The sequence below is a fragment of the Periophthalmus magnuspinnatus genome, chromosome 19 (genome assembly GCF_009829125.3).
Source record: "Periophthalmus magnuspinnatus isolate fPerMag1 chromosome 19, fPerMag1.2.pri, whole genome shotgun sequence".
NCBI classification, from domain to species: domain Eukaryota; kingdom Metazoa; phylum Chordata; class Actinopteri; order Gobiiformes; family Gobiidae; genus Periophthalmus; species Periophthalmus magnuspinnatus.
The window spans coordinates 22,859,928-22,874,024 of record NC_047144.1 but is presented as its reverse complement, the minus strand read 5'-3'; the positions used below and the strand labels follow the sequence as shown (position 1 = coordinate 22,874,024).

Here is a 14,097-nt window from a genome sequence, read left to right as displayed (position 1 = left end):
ACGTCGTCTGGACCAGATCATTGCAAGCCTGAAGTCCATCACAGACAAAATCAGTGACCGTAGAGAGGATCAGGATCGACGGGTCATGGTTGCCAGAGATCAAGGGCGCCAGATAGGGGTGGGCGCTGGTATTCTTGCCGGTGCGCTTCTGGGGCCAGTTGCTGGAGCGGGTATCGGGGGGGCTGTGGCAGTGCTACTGGGGAATCAAAATGCGGACGAGGTTTACGAGAGCGATCGCAGATGTGACAGAAAAGATCGGCACCAAATGAGAGAGCTGCTGGGAGAGTTTAAAGAGAAGATCAAGAGCATGCGTCTGGCTGTGAAGTTCATTGGAAGGTTCTTCTCTGAGTATCACATGGACACTCAGAAACTGCAGCAAATGGAAGAAATGGAAACATTGATCAATGAACTGATCGATGAAATCTTTGAGGCCTCCTCTCTTGATAGCCTAAAGAGAGTCAGCTCTAAATGCCAATGTGTCCTCACCCTGCTGGAGGACACGCTGGAGGACGTTCAGGTGGAGTGTTTCTTTCTCTCCTCATCCAAAAAACAACAGCTACATTTCTGAACAGAACGGTCCTGTTCTGCAGACTGGACTTTTCAGAGCTTTTGACCATGTTATAGTTGTTTCCTTCTCATTGACCCTCTGAAGTTGTATTTAGAGTGATTCTAGTGTGTTTGAGTAATCATCACACTTCCTCTCCAGTTTTATTTTCTTAATCAGTGATACATGTGGGATTTGGCAGCGTTGTGTGGTCATTTCGCTCTGAGTCTGCTGTTCATTAGTGCAATGTGCAGATGTCCATGAGAGGACAGTGGCTCCCACTGGGCACCGCAGTTTCCTAACACGGACGTCTGCAAACCTGTTTCTTTTAAGTAGATTTAGATCAATATTGTGATTTAAAAGCTGCAGACTGAAACCCGAGGCACTGGACCACATGCTCTCTCTGTGTTTCTGAGTCAGATCTTTGGGTTGAGTCCAGAGGAGCTACAGAACATTTCACAGAGCTAAAGATAGTCCATAACCAGGAGGGCGGTTCCACCAGGCCAGTCCAGACCAGACTGACTGACAGGGCATCTGATACTGATACTGATACTTTTCTTTAAACAACAGAATGTGATTTTCAGCATAAAATAATAGTGTTTTCTTTAAGTTCCCATGTGCTTCTACACTGGTACTGCATATTGTGCTTGTGTCTACTCTAGTTTTTATATATGACACTCGTGGATCGTTATGTTAAAATTTGGACATTTTAAATCACAATATTGATCTAAAACGACTGAATAAAAGAAACAACGTACGTCACAGTGGGCGTGTACAGGTGGAGGTGAAAACGAGGGGTAAATCGGAGCAATAACGTCTTGAGCACAGAATAAAAATGACTCAAACTTGCATGAATCAGAGAAGGAAACAACTAAACCATGATTAAAAGCTCTAAAAGTCTATTTTAATGAATATTTACATTTATTTTGTATTTAAAATAATATTCGTTGTTGCTTAAGTTAAATGTTGGTTATTGTGTTTATTTTTTGCATTATTTTATTTCATTAAGAAACGGTTAAGTCTTCTGTTTAGTTTGGTCACGGTTCATTTGCAGGTGGAGAGGGGACACATGTTTATTAGACAGAGTGAACATCAGGGACATGTTGCTGTGAGTTTGCTGTTTGTTGTCATAAATAAATCTGCTCAAATGCATTTTTGGTTTGGACATTTGTGTATTTTTGCTGTGTAAATCCTGACCTGGGTGATGCCTCAGACTTGAACAGACTTAAATCAAACCAAAGGCACTGTTTTCTGGGCCAATAAGAGCTAAACTCTAAAAATATTACCATGTTTCAATGTGTGAATGAAATAAAGCCTCCTTCCTGAGAGTGGACACCAACAGGGGTCAGAGAGGGGTCAGGGAGGGGTCAGGGAGGGGTCAGGGAGGGGTCAGGGAGGGGTCAGGGAGGGGTCATTGATTTCACTGCATTTTACCTGAAGAGTTGTCGTCCCTTTTTATTTCACATACAAAGGCCCAAGTCTGTGATGGTTAAAGGAACCAGATGTTTACATACACTATATAAAAAGACACAGACTTTTTTTTTTCTCACTGTCTGACATGAAATCAGACTAAACTTTTCTTGTTTTAAAATTATATCTATTTGCTAAATGCCAGAATAATGAGTGAAGAAAGTCAGTTTACATACATTTTATTAGTATTTGGTACCATTGCCTTTAAACTGTATGACTTGGGTTTTTGGATTTCCTTCCAGAAGCTTCTCATAATAGTTGCCAGGAATTTTGGCCCATTCCTCCAGAAAGAACTGGTGTAACTGAGCCAAGTTTGCAGGCCTCCTCCCTCACACATGCCTTTTCAGGTCTGCCCATACATTTTCAACAGGATTGAGATCAGAGCTTTGTGATAGTTACTCGAAAACGTTGACTTTGTTATCCTTAAACCACTTTGTTTTTTTTTTTTTTATTGTTTTGAAAGTGCTATATTCGCCCAAAACATTGTATAACCATGTGGCAGAGATGTGGTTAAATGTTCAGCTGAAACAGAAGTGAAGGATTCTGGGAGGATGAGTTCTTTGGCTTGCAGACGTGATGTGAACACACAGGAAGTGGCTCTCAGCTCCACAGATCTGCAAAGTGTTTGGCCCAAGGGCACGACAGCAGCGAGAGCAGGAAGTCAACCATTAACCTCAGAGTAACAGAGAAACTTTTACAGGAAATAAAATGAAGGTCACACGTTTCAGTGGCAGAAACCAAAAAACAAGACGTAACAGGACTAAACCAGGACTAAACCAGGACTAAACCAGGACTGAACCAGGACTAAACCAGGACTGAACCAGGACTAAACCAGGACTAAACCAAGACTAAACCAAGACTAAACCAAGACTAAATCAGGACTGAACCAGGACTAGACCAGGATTAAACCAGGACTAAACCAGGACTAAACCAGGACTAAATCAGGACTAAACCAGGACTAAACCAAGACTAAACCAGGACTGAACCAGGACTAGACCAGGACTAAACCAGGACTAAACCAGGACTGAACCAGGACTAGACCAGGATTAAACCAGGACTAAACCAGGACTAAACCAGGACTAAACCAAGACTAAACCAGGACTGAACCAGGACTAGACCAGGATTAAACCAGGACTAAACCAGGACTAAACCAGGACTAGACCAGGACTAAACCAGGACTAAACCAGGACTAAACCAGGACTAAACCAAGACTAAACCAGGACTGAACCAGGACTAGACCAGGATTAATCCAGGACTAGACCAGGACTAGACCAGGACTAGACCAGGACTAAACCAGGACTAGACCAGGACTAAACCAGGACTAAACCAGGACTAAACCAAGACTAAACCAGGACTGAACCAGGACTAGACCAGGATTAAACCAGGACTAGACCAGGACTAGACCAGGACTAGACCAGGACTAAACCAGGACTAAGTGGAGGTGAGAGGGTTGTGCATATGCGCTAGAGTTATAGTATAAATACATAAATTAATACATATCTTTCTTACCAGAACAAACTAAAGCTTTATTGTGAAACCTCCGTGTCCCGGAAGTGCGTTACCTGTGCGCGCGGTCGGCTGCTGTTTGCTGTGCGTCAGGTGAGAGGAGCTCGCGCCATGGGGCTCATGTACTCCGAGGTGAGTTTCTCTTTTCTTTTTCATTTTTCACATTTCACTTTGAATAAACCTGAAACGTCCCGCTGTGACGTGCGCGGGCGCGTAAAGAGAGGCGCGTGCGTGTGCCAGGTGAGACAGCGCGCGCGGGTCAGGTCCAGACAGGCCGGTCTGTTAAGCAAGTCCTGGTTCAGTCCTGGTTCAGTCCTGTTTTAGTCCTGTTTTAGTCCTGTTTTAGTCCTGTTTTAGTCCTGTTTTTCGTCCAAGTTTAGCCCAAGTTTAGACCTGTTTCAGTCCTGGTCTAGTCCTGGTCTAGTCCTGGTTTAGTCCTGGTTTAGTCCTGGTTTAGTCCTGGTTTAGTCCTGGTTCAGACCCTGTGGAGAAGTGAAAGTGCGCGTGAACTGTCAACAGTTGTCCGTGCGCGTGTCCGCACGTGCACACGCAAATATGAAAAGAGGAACGGCGTGACATCACAGAGAGATGGCGCAACGTGTGTTTTTTTCTGCTGTAACTGTAAAAACTTTAAAGTACAACAAAAGACCAAAGTATGACCTGGAGCTGAACCAGGACTAAACCAGGACTAAACCAGGACTATGGGCCAAACCAGGACTAAATCAGAACACATTGAAACTATAGCTGGAGTGAAATGGTTACACATACTACTACTACTACTACTACTACTGCTACTACTACTATCACCACCACCTATTATCAGTACTCCTACAGTCATAGTGAATAGTTACGGTAGTTTGATTCCTGTGTCTCCGAGGCGGAGGCAGCTCCACATGTGGCCCACAGCTGTAGTCCTGGTTCAGACCTGGTTCAGACCTGGTTCTGATCCAGGACTATCATTTATATGAGTCAAATATGTGAGGCATGCGTCCTCCTGAGTCAGGGCTCTGATTGGCTGCGTTCTCATTACATCAGCACATTGTAGAATCCCTGCCTGAAGAGGTTTTAGACGTCATCTGTGCATGTTTGAGTAATTTAGCGATCTCTCCCAGGCCCTTTTTGAACCCTCCTTACTGTTACCACTCGGCCTGTCACTACATCAACTTATCGTTCAATATTTGATGGATGGAATAACATATTTGGGGCTCAAAATGTATCGTGTGTACAGTTTCTTTGCAATAGTGGCGAGTTTTTTGTCATTTTAATGCAGTATTGTAAAATTTGAGCTGTGGAGGGTAGAATAAATAACTTCTATAGCAAATATTTTTAAATTTTTTTCTATTTATTTGTTGCAGTTCAGGCGTTTTAATTGGATGTATTTAAAAAAAGGTTCACTGGGATTATCTGGCATTATTGTTCTTTAATCAATGGTATCAAGTAGTTTTGATATTATCATTTATCGTATTTCTCTGTATCGATATATCTTCTTTAACCTGAGCTGGAGACAGTAGAAAGTCCAACGTCTATTGTCAAAAATCAAATGTGTTTCACAATAGCTTCACAAACTGGTGCCATTACTCCACCCCAGAGATGTGAGTAGTAGTAGTAGTAGTATAGTAGATTCAGTAGTAGTAGTAGTAGTAGTAATAGTAGTAGTAGTAGTAATAGTAGTAGTAGTAGTATAGTAGATTCAGTAGTAGTAGTAGTAGTAGTAGTAGTAGTATAGTAGATTCAGTAGTAGTAGTATAGTAGATTCAGTAGTAGTAGTATAGTAGATTCAGTAGTAGTAGTAGTAGTAGTAGTAGTAGTAGTAGTAGTATAGTAGATTCAGTAGTAGTAGTAGTAGTATAGTAGATTCAGTAGTAGTAGTAGTAGTAGTAGTATAGTAGATTCAGTAGTAGTATCAGTAGTAGTAGTAGTAGTAGTAGTAGTAGTAGTAGTAGTAGTAGTGTAGTAGTAGTAGTAGTAGTAGTATAGTAGATTCAGTAGTAGTAGTAGTATAGTAAATTCAGTAGTAGTAGTAGTAGTATAGTAGATTCAGTAGTAGTAGTAGTAGTAGTAGTATAGTAGATTCAGTAGTAGTAGTAGTATAGTAGATTCAGTAGTAGTAGTAGTATAGTAGATTCAGTAGTAGTAGTAGTATAGTAGATTCAGTAGTAGTAGAAGTAGATTCAGTAGTAGTTGAAGTAGATTCAGTAGTTGAAGTAGATTCAGTAGTTTTAGTAGTAGATTCAGTAGTTGAAGTAGATTCAGTAATTGAAGTAGATTCAGTAATTGAAGTAGATTCAGTAGTTGAAGTAGATTCAGTAATTGAAGTAGATTCAGTAATTGAAGTAGATTCAGTAGTTGTAGTAGTAGATTCAGTAGTTGTAGTAGTAGATTCAGTACTTGTAGTAGTAGATTCAGTACTTGTAGTAGTTGTAGTAGTAGATTCAGTAGATTCAGTAGTTGTAGTAGTAGATTCAGTAGTTGTAGTAGTAGATTCAGTAGTTGCAGTAGTAGATTCAGTAGTTGTAGTAGTAGATTCAGTAGATTCAGTAGTTGTAGTAGTAGATTCAGTAGTTGTAGTAGTAGATTCAGTAGTTGTAGTAGTAGATTCAGTAGTTGTAGTAGTTGTAGTAGTAGATTCAGTAGTTGTAGTAGTTGTAGTAGTAGATTCAGTAGTTGTAGTAGTTGTAGTAGTAGATGGCTCAGTAGTTGTTGTTTTTGTTGCAGCCGGTGTTGGAGGCGTCTTACTCTGGAGACTTGCGTCAGCTCTACGCTCTGCTCAAACTCCACCCACAATCTGTCAATGCCCAGGTACCTCCTCCCTCTCATGCTCTCTTCTCCCTCTCTCCTCCCTCTCTCCATCCTCTCTCCTCCTCTCTTTTCCCTCTCGTCTCCCCTCTTCCCCCCCCCTTGTCTCTCCTGTCTCTCTCTCTATCCACCCCCCCTTCTCTTTTTCTCTCTCCTCTCTCATTCCTCCTCCCCTTTCTCTCTCCTCCCTCTCTCCCTCCCTCTTTCTCTCTCTTCTCCCCTGTCTCTTTCCCTCCTTCCCTTGTCTCTCCTTTCTCTCTGCTCCCTCCCTCCCTTTTTCTCTCTCATTTATCTCCATCCTTTGTTTTGATGACATCATTTTTCAGGACTCTTATTTTGGTGACACGCCGCTCATCGCTTCCTGTCGCCGCGGTGACGCCAAGACCGCCCACTTCCTGTTGGTCAGAGGAGCCGACCCCTCCCTCCGCAACAAGGTCCAGAATCATAACTGTTCTACAGGGGGTCTTAACAGTTTTAGACCAGGATCAGGATCATAACCGGTCTACATGGGGTCCCAGGAGGTTTAGACCAGGACCAGGATCATAACCGGTTTACAGGGGGTCTTGGCAGGTTTAGACCAGGATCATGACCAGTCTGCAGGAAATCCCTGCAGGTTTAGACCAGGATCAGAATCATGACCGGTTTACAGGGGATCTCAGCAGGTTTTGACCAGGATCAGGATCATAACCGGTCTACAGGAGGATCTGAACAGGCTTAGACCAGGATCATAACCTGTTTAGAGGAGGATCTTTTGGTCATGTATGTTGTGTGGTACTTTTGCAGAAGGAGCGCACCTGTCTGCACTACGTTTGCCGTCAGACCCTGTCAGTTCTGGACTTCCTGATGATCTGTATCCTGATGCCCATCCTGCTGCTGGGCTACTTCCTCTTGGTAACACCTCGTCCAATCAGAGATCTCACCTGTCTGCTCTCGTCCAATCAGAGCTCTCACCTGTCTACTCTCGTCCAATCAGAACTCTCACCTGTCTGCTCTCGTCCAATCAGAGCTCTCACCTGTTTGCTCTCGTCCAATTAGAGCTCTCATTTTGATTATCCTCATTATTCACCACGATGAATTTATAAGCACTTTTCACAACTCTCAGAGACCAGAGCCGAGTTTTATCTTGTGCTTTTCCTGATTCTTGGACAATAAAACTCTTTAGAATTAGAAGTACATTTTACTCAAATACATGGAAATATAATCAGGTACAGGCTCGGGATGGGTTCCAGTATCGTATCGGCCAACATAGATGCCAATATTGAACCCTTTTTGAACAGATTAATAAATCAGAATTGAAAAGAAGAGCCTTATATGGAGGTGTTACACAAACATGTAACTAATTATTTTGTATCCAGATAAATACATGTTTTTGTCTTATAAATTTGTGGGGCCTTGCTATGGGTTTTAAAAGATAAATATCGTATCAGCAAATATCGATTATCGGCCACAGGAGCACGCGGTATCGGCTCAAAAAATCCACGTCAACACATCCCTACAGTCCCTTTAATAATAATAAAAAATGTGTTATTTGTTTGTTTGTTTCTTTTTGTGCTTGTTTATTTGTCTGTGTGCTTGTTTGTTTATTTATTTGTCTGTGTGCTTGTTTGTTTATTTGTCTGTCTGTGTGCTTGTTTGTTTGTTTATTTGTCTGTGTGCTTGCTTATTTTTGTTTATTTGTCTGTGTTTGTTTATTTGTCTTTGTGCTTGCTTGTTTGTCTGTGTGCTTCTTTATTTGTCTGTGTGCTTATTTGTTTGTGTGCTTGTTTGTTTATTTGTCTGTGTGCTTATTTGTTTGTGTGCTTGTTTATTTGTCTGTGTGCTTATTTGTTTGTGTGCTTGTTTATTTGTCTGTGTGCTTGCTTGTTTGTTTGTTTATTTGTCTGTGTGCATGTTTATTTGTCTGCGTGCTTGTTTGTTTATTTGTCTGTGTGTTTATCTGTGTGCTTATTTGTTTGTGTGCTTGTTTATCTGTGTGCTTGTTTGTGTGCTTGTTTGTTTATCTGTGTGCTTGTTTGTGTGCTTGTTTGTTTATCTGTGTGCTTATTTGTTTGTGTGACAGTTGCAGAAGCAGAGGAACCAGGCGTCTCTGCTACAGGAGCTTCTGGAGCGAGGAGCCGACGTCAACGCTGTCGACTACGTGAGAAACAAACACACGATTATAAACATGACACACCACACTCCCAAAACGCACATGAATGAGACACATACACTGGCGCTGCGATTTTTTGGAGTATAAGTCGCACTTTTTTTCATAGTTTGGGCGAAGGTGCGACTTATATGTGAAACAAATGTATTTTTCTTCATTATTATGCATTTTTTTGGCTGGTGCGACTTATACCCCGGAAAATACGGTAGTTGATACTTTGCGGCTGATGTCATCAACATTCCCTGGGGGTGTGACGCTAACTGTAGGCACTGCTCTGTCTGAAACGCTAATTGACTTTAATCTGAGCTTTATTTTGGCACAATCCGATCATAAAGAACTGTCTTAGCTGAAACTACAACAGGTGAGCTGATTTGTGCTGTTCCCTCTCAAATAACATTACGCTCACAAGCTAGCTAGCATTAGCCAACAGTTTTCCGGTTAGTCCCTCTCACTTTTTTATCGAAAATCAAACTCGTAAACAGGACCATGGACGCTCGGATTGATCACAGGTTCCTGAAAATGTGCTGTTTAAATCCATTTTGTGTTTTTTGTCTTGAGTTTCAGACAATCTTAAAAACTGTTTGGCTGTGTTTTGGTAATGTGCACGTTGTGTCGCCACGGTAACTGCTGAACATTCCACCATAGACATGCATGTAGTCAATAACCCTTTTCCCCTATCATAACTGCTCAAATAAGTCTCCGGTTTCAATACAACAAAACCTAATAAAATAAAATACATAAAATCACTCAAAACAGGGAATCACTAAAAGGCTGCAAGATTAATCGCTGTTAGACGCAATTAGCGAATCACAAGGACTACAGTTTGCAGTTCCATAATTACTTCCACAAACACTTCTGTGTTATTCTGCATAAAATCTGCTAACCCTCTAGATTCTATCTGCACAAACATGTTCTGAAATGTGATTCTTGTATTAGTGTGAATTTTGAAGAGTTTTCTGCCAAATCGACTTTTTGGAGCTTTCTACCATGTTATAACTTTGTTCCCTCATCAGAAACACGCCTGAAGAGGTTTTAGATGTCATCCATGCATGTTTGAGTAATCTAGTGATCTTTCCTGGACCCTATATGAACGTTCATATAGCTAGCAGTACAAACCTGTGCAAGGCTCCGCCCACAAGCTCGTATATTTTGCATAAATATACAAGAACATATATACATATATATATACAACACATATATATAACATAAATATACAAGAACATATATAACAACGTATATAACACATACGTTGTTTTGGGTGAATATATAATTTTCAAAACAATAAAAGGTAATGTGGTGATCTAAATATGTGTTAGCAGTAAATATCCCATAGAAGTAAAACACCACCTCTTTAAATGAAATATGTTTAGTAATAATAGTTTAGTAAATCCACATAAAATAAATGTGTTTTATAATAATAGTTTTTTAAAATAAATGTTCTATTCACAGAAGGGAAACACGGCACTGCATTATCTGTGTCTGAGGAAAAACCACCGCCTGGTCCCAGCGCTGCTGCAGAGACACGCCCACCTCCATATAAGGAACAAGGTCAGACACGCCCACCTCCATATAAGGACAAAGGTCAGACACGCCCACTGACATATAAGGAACAAGGTCAGACACGCCCACTGACATATAAGGAACAAGGTCAGACACGCCCACCTCTATATAAGGAACAAGGTCAGACACGCCCACTGACATAAGGAACAAGGTCAGACACGCCCACTGACATAAGGAACAAGGTCAGACACGCCCACTGACATATAAAGAACAAAGTAAGACACGCCCACCTCCATATAAGGAACAAGCTCAGACACGCCCACCTCCATATAAGGAACAAGGTCAGACACGCCCACCTCCATATAAGGACAAAGGTCAGACACGCCCACCTCCATATAAGGACAAAGGTCAGACACGCCCACTGACATATAAGGAACAAGGTCAGACACGCCCACCTCCATATAAGGAACAAGGTCAGACACGCCCACTGACATAAGGAACAAGGTCAGACACGCCCACTGACATAAGGAACAAGGTCAGACACACCCACTGACATATAAAGAACAAAGTAAGACACGCCCACCTCCATATAAGGAAAAAGCTCAGACACGCCCACCTCCATATAAGGAACAAGGTCAGACACGCCCACCTCCATATAAGGAACAAGGTCAGACACGCCCACGGACATATAAGGAACAAGGTCAGACACGCCCACTGACATATAAGGAACAAAGTAAGACACGCCCACCTCCATATAAGGAACAAGCTTAGACACGCCCACTGACATATAAGGACAAAGGTCAGACACGCCCACCTCCATATAAGGAACAAGGTCAGACACGCCCACTGACATATAAGGAACAAAGTAAGACACGCCCACTGACATATAAGGGAAAAAATAGACACGCCCACCTCCATATAAGGAACAAGGTCAGACACGCCCACCGACATATAAGGAACAAAGTAAGACACGCCCACTGCTGACCGGACTAAGCCAGGACTAAGCCAGGACTAAGCCAGGACTAAGCCAGGACTAACCCTGTGGTGTGTTCACTGTCTTCAGGACGGGGAGACGCCTCTGGACATCGCGCTCAGACTCGGGCACCTCAGAATCATCCGTCTGCTGCAGAAATCCCACTGACCCAGTACGCACCATGAGATACACTTTAAAGCAGCACTACGAAACTTCAGCACCAGAGCTTTAAATATGGCAGTATAATCCAGAGGTGTAGGAGTCAAAAATTTCACATAAGTAAGAGTGACATTACTTCAAAATAATATTACTCAAGTAGAAGGAGAAAGTAGTGGTCCAAGAAATGACTCAAGTTGGACTAAAGAAGTACTTGGAAAAAGTACTACTCAAGTAAGAGTAACTTAACAAGTAACTGTCGGGATGTAACAGCTGATTTACAATTTGAAGTTAATGTAATGTGAAGGACAAAATATTAAATACTGCATAAAATCTGGTATTTTACAAAGGACAGACACAAAACTGAAACCTAATCAAGAAACACACTGTACAATTTATCACTCAATATATTTGATTTGTAAAAGTACTCTTACTTGAGTAAAAGTTGTTGTTCCTCTTCCCAAGTGACAAAAGCCTTATGTCGACAATATGAAGTAATTTTTGGCTGCTCTATCACCTCTGTCAGGGACTTACAACAACATTTAATAAGTTAGTTCTCAAGGTTTAAGGTTTATGGTTACTGTCTCTAAATAGTAGCACATTACAAATACTCATGTTACTGTATTTGAGTAGATTTACTAACGATGTAGTTGTAATTAATACTGTACAAGTCTCAAGCGTCCCAATCTACGTCTGTCTCTGCTCGTCTCTAAACCGACAACTAATTTTGGTGAATGGTGATCTAAAATGCTGCTCACAATCTGTAGTAACTAGTACTCTGAATGGTATTTTTCATGCACTTTTACTTCAGTACAATTTTTGGAAGCAGTATTTGTACTTGTAGTAGCTTTTTCAGATGATGTCACCATTTTCTACAGGCCAAACATATTTAGCGGTTAAAATGAATATCGTTAAAGTGCAGATTTGTGTTGTAAGACGTCAATTCTTGGGTCTAGTCACGAATACAAATGATCAGGATCAACATTTGTGAATTATCAATGGTGGAAAACGTAAAGACGTAGCAAAGTACTTGTCCAAAAAACTGTTCTCGATGCGCTGTTTACCAAAAAAAAAAAAAAAACTCAGGACAAGCGTTAGACTTTTCTTGCTCTGATCCAAGGGGAGAGAGCAGACAGGACTTTTCTTATCTTTCTTTTCAGGTTACTCAGCGTTTGACCTTTGACCCCACCCTCGTTTCCTGTTTCTCAGTTCAGTTACTTTTCAATTTACCGTAAATTTCGGGCTATAAGCCGCTACTTTTTTTCCCACACTTTGAACCCTGCGGCGTATACAACAGTGCGGCTAATTTAAAGATTTTTACTGCCTAACGGACACTGGGGGGCGCTCTAACAGTAAATGTGAAAGTGAGACATGGGGGAAGATTATGAACTGAACTGCTTTTCAGACGCACACAAAAAGCGTTTCCTAAATTAAAACAAAAAAAACCTTCTGTGTACCATCTTTCTGTGTAAATATCACACGTTACAACACAAAAACCTGCGGCTTATATATGTACAAAATGTATTTTCTTTTCAAATTTAGCTGGTGCGGCTCATATTCAGGTGCGCTCTGTAGTCCGAATTTTACGGTAGTTTAATACATTTCAATTACACACATACAGTTCATTAATGATAAAAATATAAGCACAAATACAAGCAAAATGCATACTTCAGTACATTTTAAAGTGGATATTTTTTACTTTTGCGTCACTACGTTTGAGAGCAGTATCTGTACTTCCTGCTCCACTATATTTTTGAACAGGACTGAAAAGTAAAAGTACTTTTTATTGTTGTCTAAGACTTGGCTTTATTCTCAACACGTCCAACATGACCAGACTCGCGTTTATTTGGAGTTTTTGTTCTACTTTAATTACAGTTCTTAGTTCGGTTACGTCAAGTATTTTTTTTATTTTCTGTCTTTTTAAACAAACAAAATGAATACACTCTTTTCCCATAAGTCCTTGCGTCTCACGTTCTTAAGTAACACGTCCTCGTTGTATAGGTACAATAGAATTATCAAATTGAACTGTTTTTAGTTTTAAATTAATATATATATTGAAATCAACCGTCTAATGAATTTTATAACAGCTTTTTTGTATTTTTAACTTTCAGGGAACTACATATATAAATAAAAACACAAAATTCAGCTCAAATCTTTATCAAAATCTGTTTGAAATACTTTTACATTTTACTCTAAGGACATTTTTAAACAGGTACTTTAATACTTTTCCTTAAGTAGATTTTTTAGGTGATACTTTTACTTGAGCATTATTTTGCTCCTGTATCTGTACTTTTACTTACCACAACTGAGTACTTCTTCCACCGCTGGAATTGACCTTTTGTACACAGTATTTTCATGGTAAAGTACAATGTAACGGGGAAAACTGCATCTGTCCGTCTGAGAGTACGACGTCCATTTTGCCACAAGTACAAGTACAAGTCTTAAAGTACTGTGCTTAAGTAGAATTTTAGGTATCTATACTTAAGTATGTTTCACAGTGGATACGTTTTACTTTTATTTCACTACATTTGAGAGCAGTATTTGTACTTTCTTCTCCACTACATGTTTGAACTGGACTGAAAAGTAAAAGTGGGGTTATTTTTCCTGACTAAAGTTTTCGAGTTGAAGCTTCGACTTTGAATTAAAAAGTTTTTCAAACGGGTACTTTAATACTGTTACTTTAATATATTTTTTTCATGCGATACTTTTACTTGAGTAACTTTTTTTTACGTGTGTATCTGTACTTTTACTCAAGTAACGTCTGACTGAGTACATTTTTCGCCGTGTGACTGGACTTTGAGACTGATACTTCCTGGACCAAAGTGTTTCATGTTAACTTGCTCCTAATTTGCTGAAATGTTTCTGTTTTTAACGTTTGGAAAATAATATACTTTTACTCTTTTAGAAATGTTTAAAGTAAAAGTATACAGAGGTACTTTTGCACATATACTGGACCTGTTACATTTCAGAACTTTGTCCTAAAGTTATTAAAATATCTGAATTTTA

General features: G+C 40.3%; 1 protein-coding gene across 1 annotated transcript; it reads left to right on the top strand.

Moving 5' to 3' along the window:
• Nucleotides 1-3,572: 3,572 nt before the first annotated feature.
• ankrd22 (ankyrin repeat domain 22) lies at nucleotides 3,573-14,096 on the top strand. Its single transcript, XM_033984888.2, has 7 exons — nucleotides 3,573-3,652; nucleotides 6,236-6,319; nucleotides 6,643-6,750; nucleotides 7,100-7,207; nucleotides 8,376-8,453; nucleotides 9,912-10,010; nucleotides 11,026-14,096. Exons 1-7 carry the CDS (start codon nucleotides 3,632-3,634, stop codon nucleotides 11,101-11,103), a joined length of 576 nt encoding a protein of 191 aa, XP_033840779.1. The 5' UTR covers nucleotides 3,573-3,631; the 3' UTR covers nucleotides 11,104-14,096.
• Nucleotide 14,097: the final 1 nt, after the last annotated feature.

What these genes read in the sequence shown, in the direction of transcription:
- ankrd22 (XM_033984888.2), top strand. Translation starts at nt 3,632, where the DNA reads ATGGGGCTCATGTACTCCGAG. An exon ending in TGGGGCTCATGTACTCCGAG is followed by an intron (nt 3,653 to 6,235) that starts GTGAGTTTCTCT and finishes TTTTTGTTGCAG; the next exon opens with CCGGTGTTGGAGGCGTCTTA. An exon ending in TGCTGGGCTACTTCCTCTTG is followed by an intron (nt 7,208 to 8,375) that starts GTAACACCTCGT and finishes TTTGTGTGACAG; the next exon opens with TTGCAGAAGCAGAGGAACCA.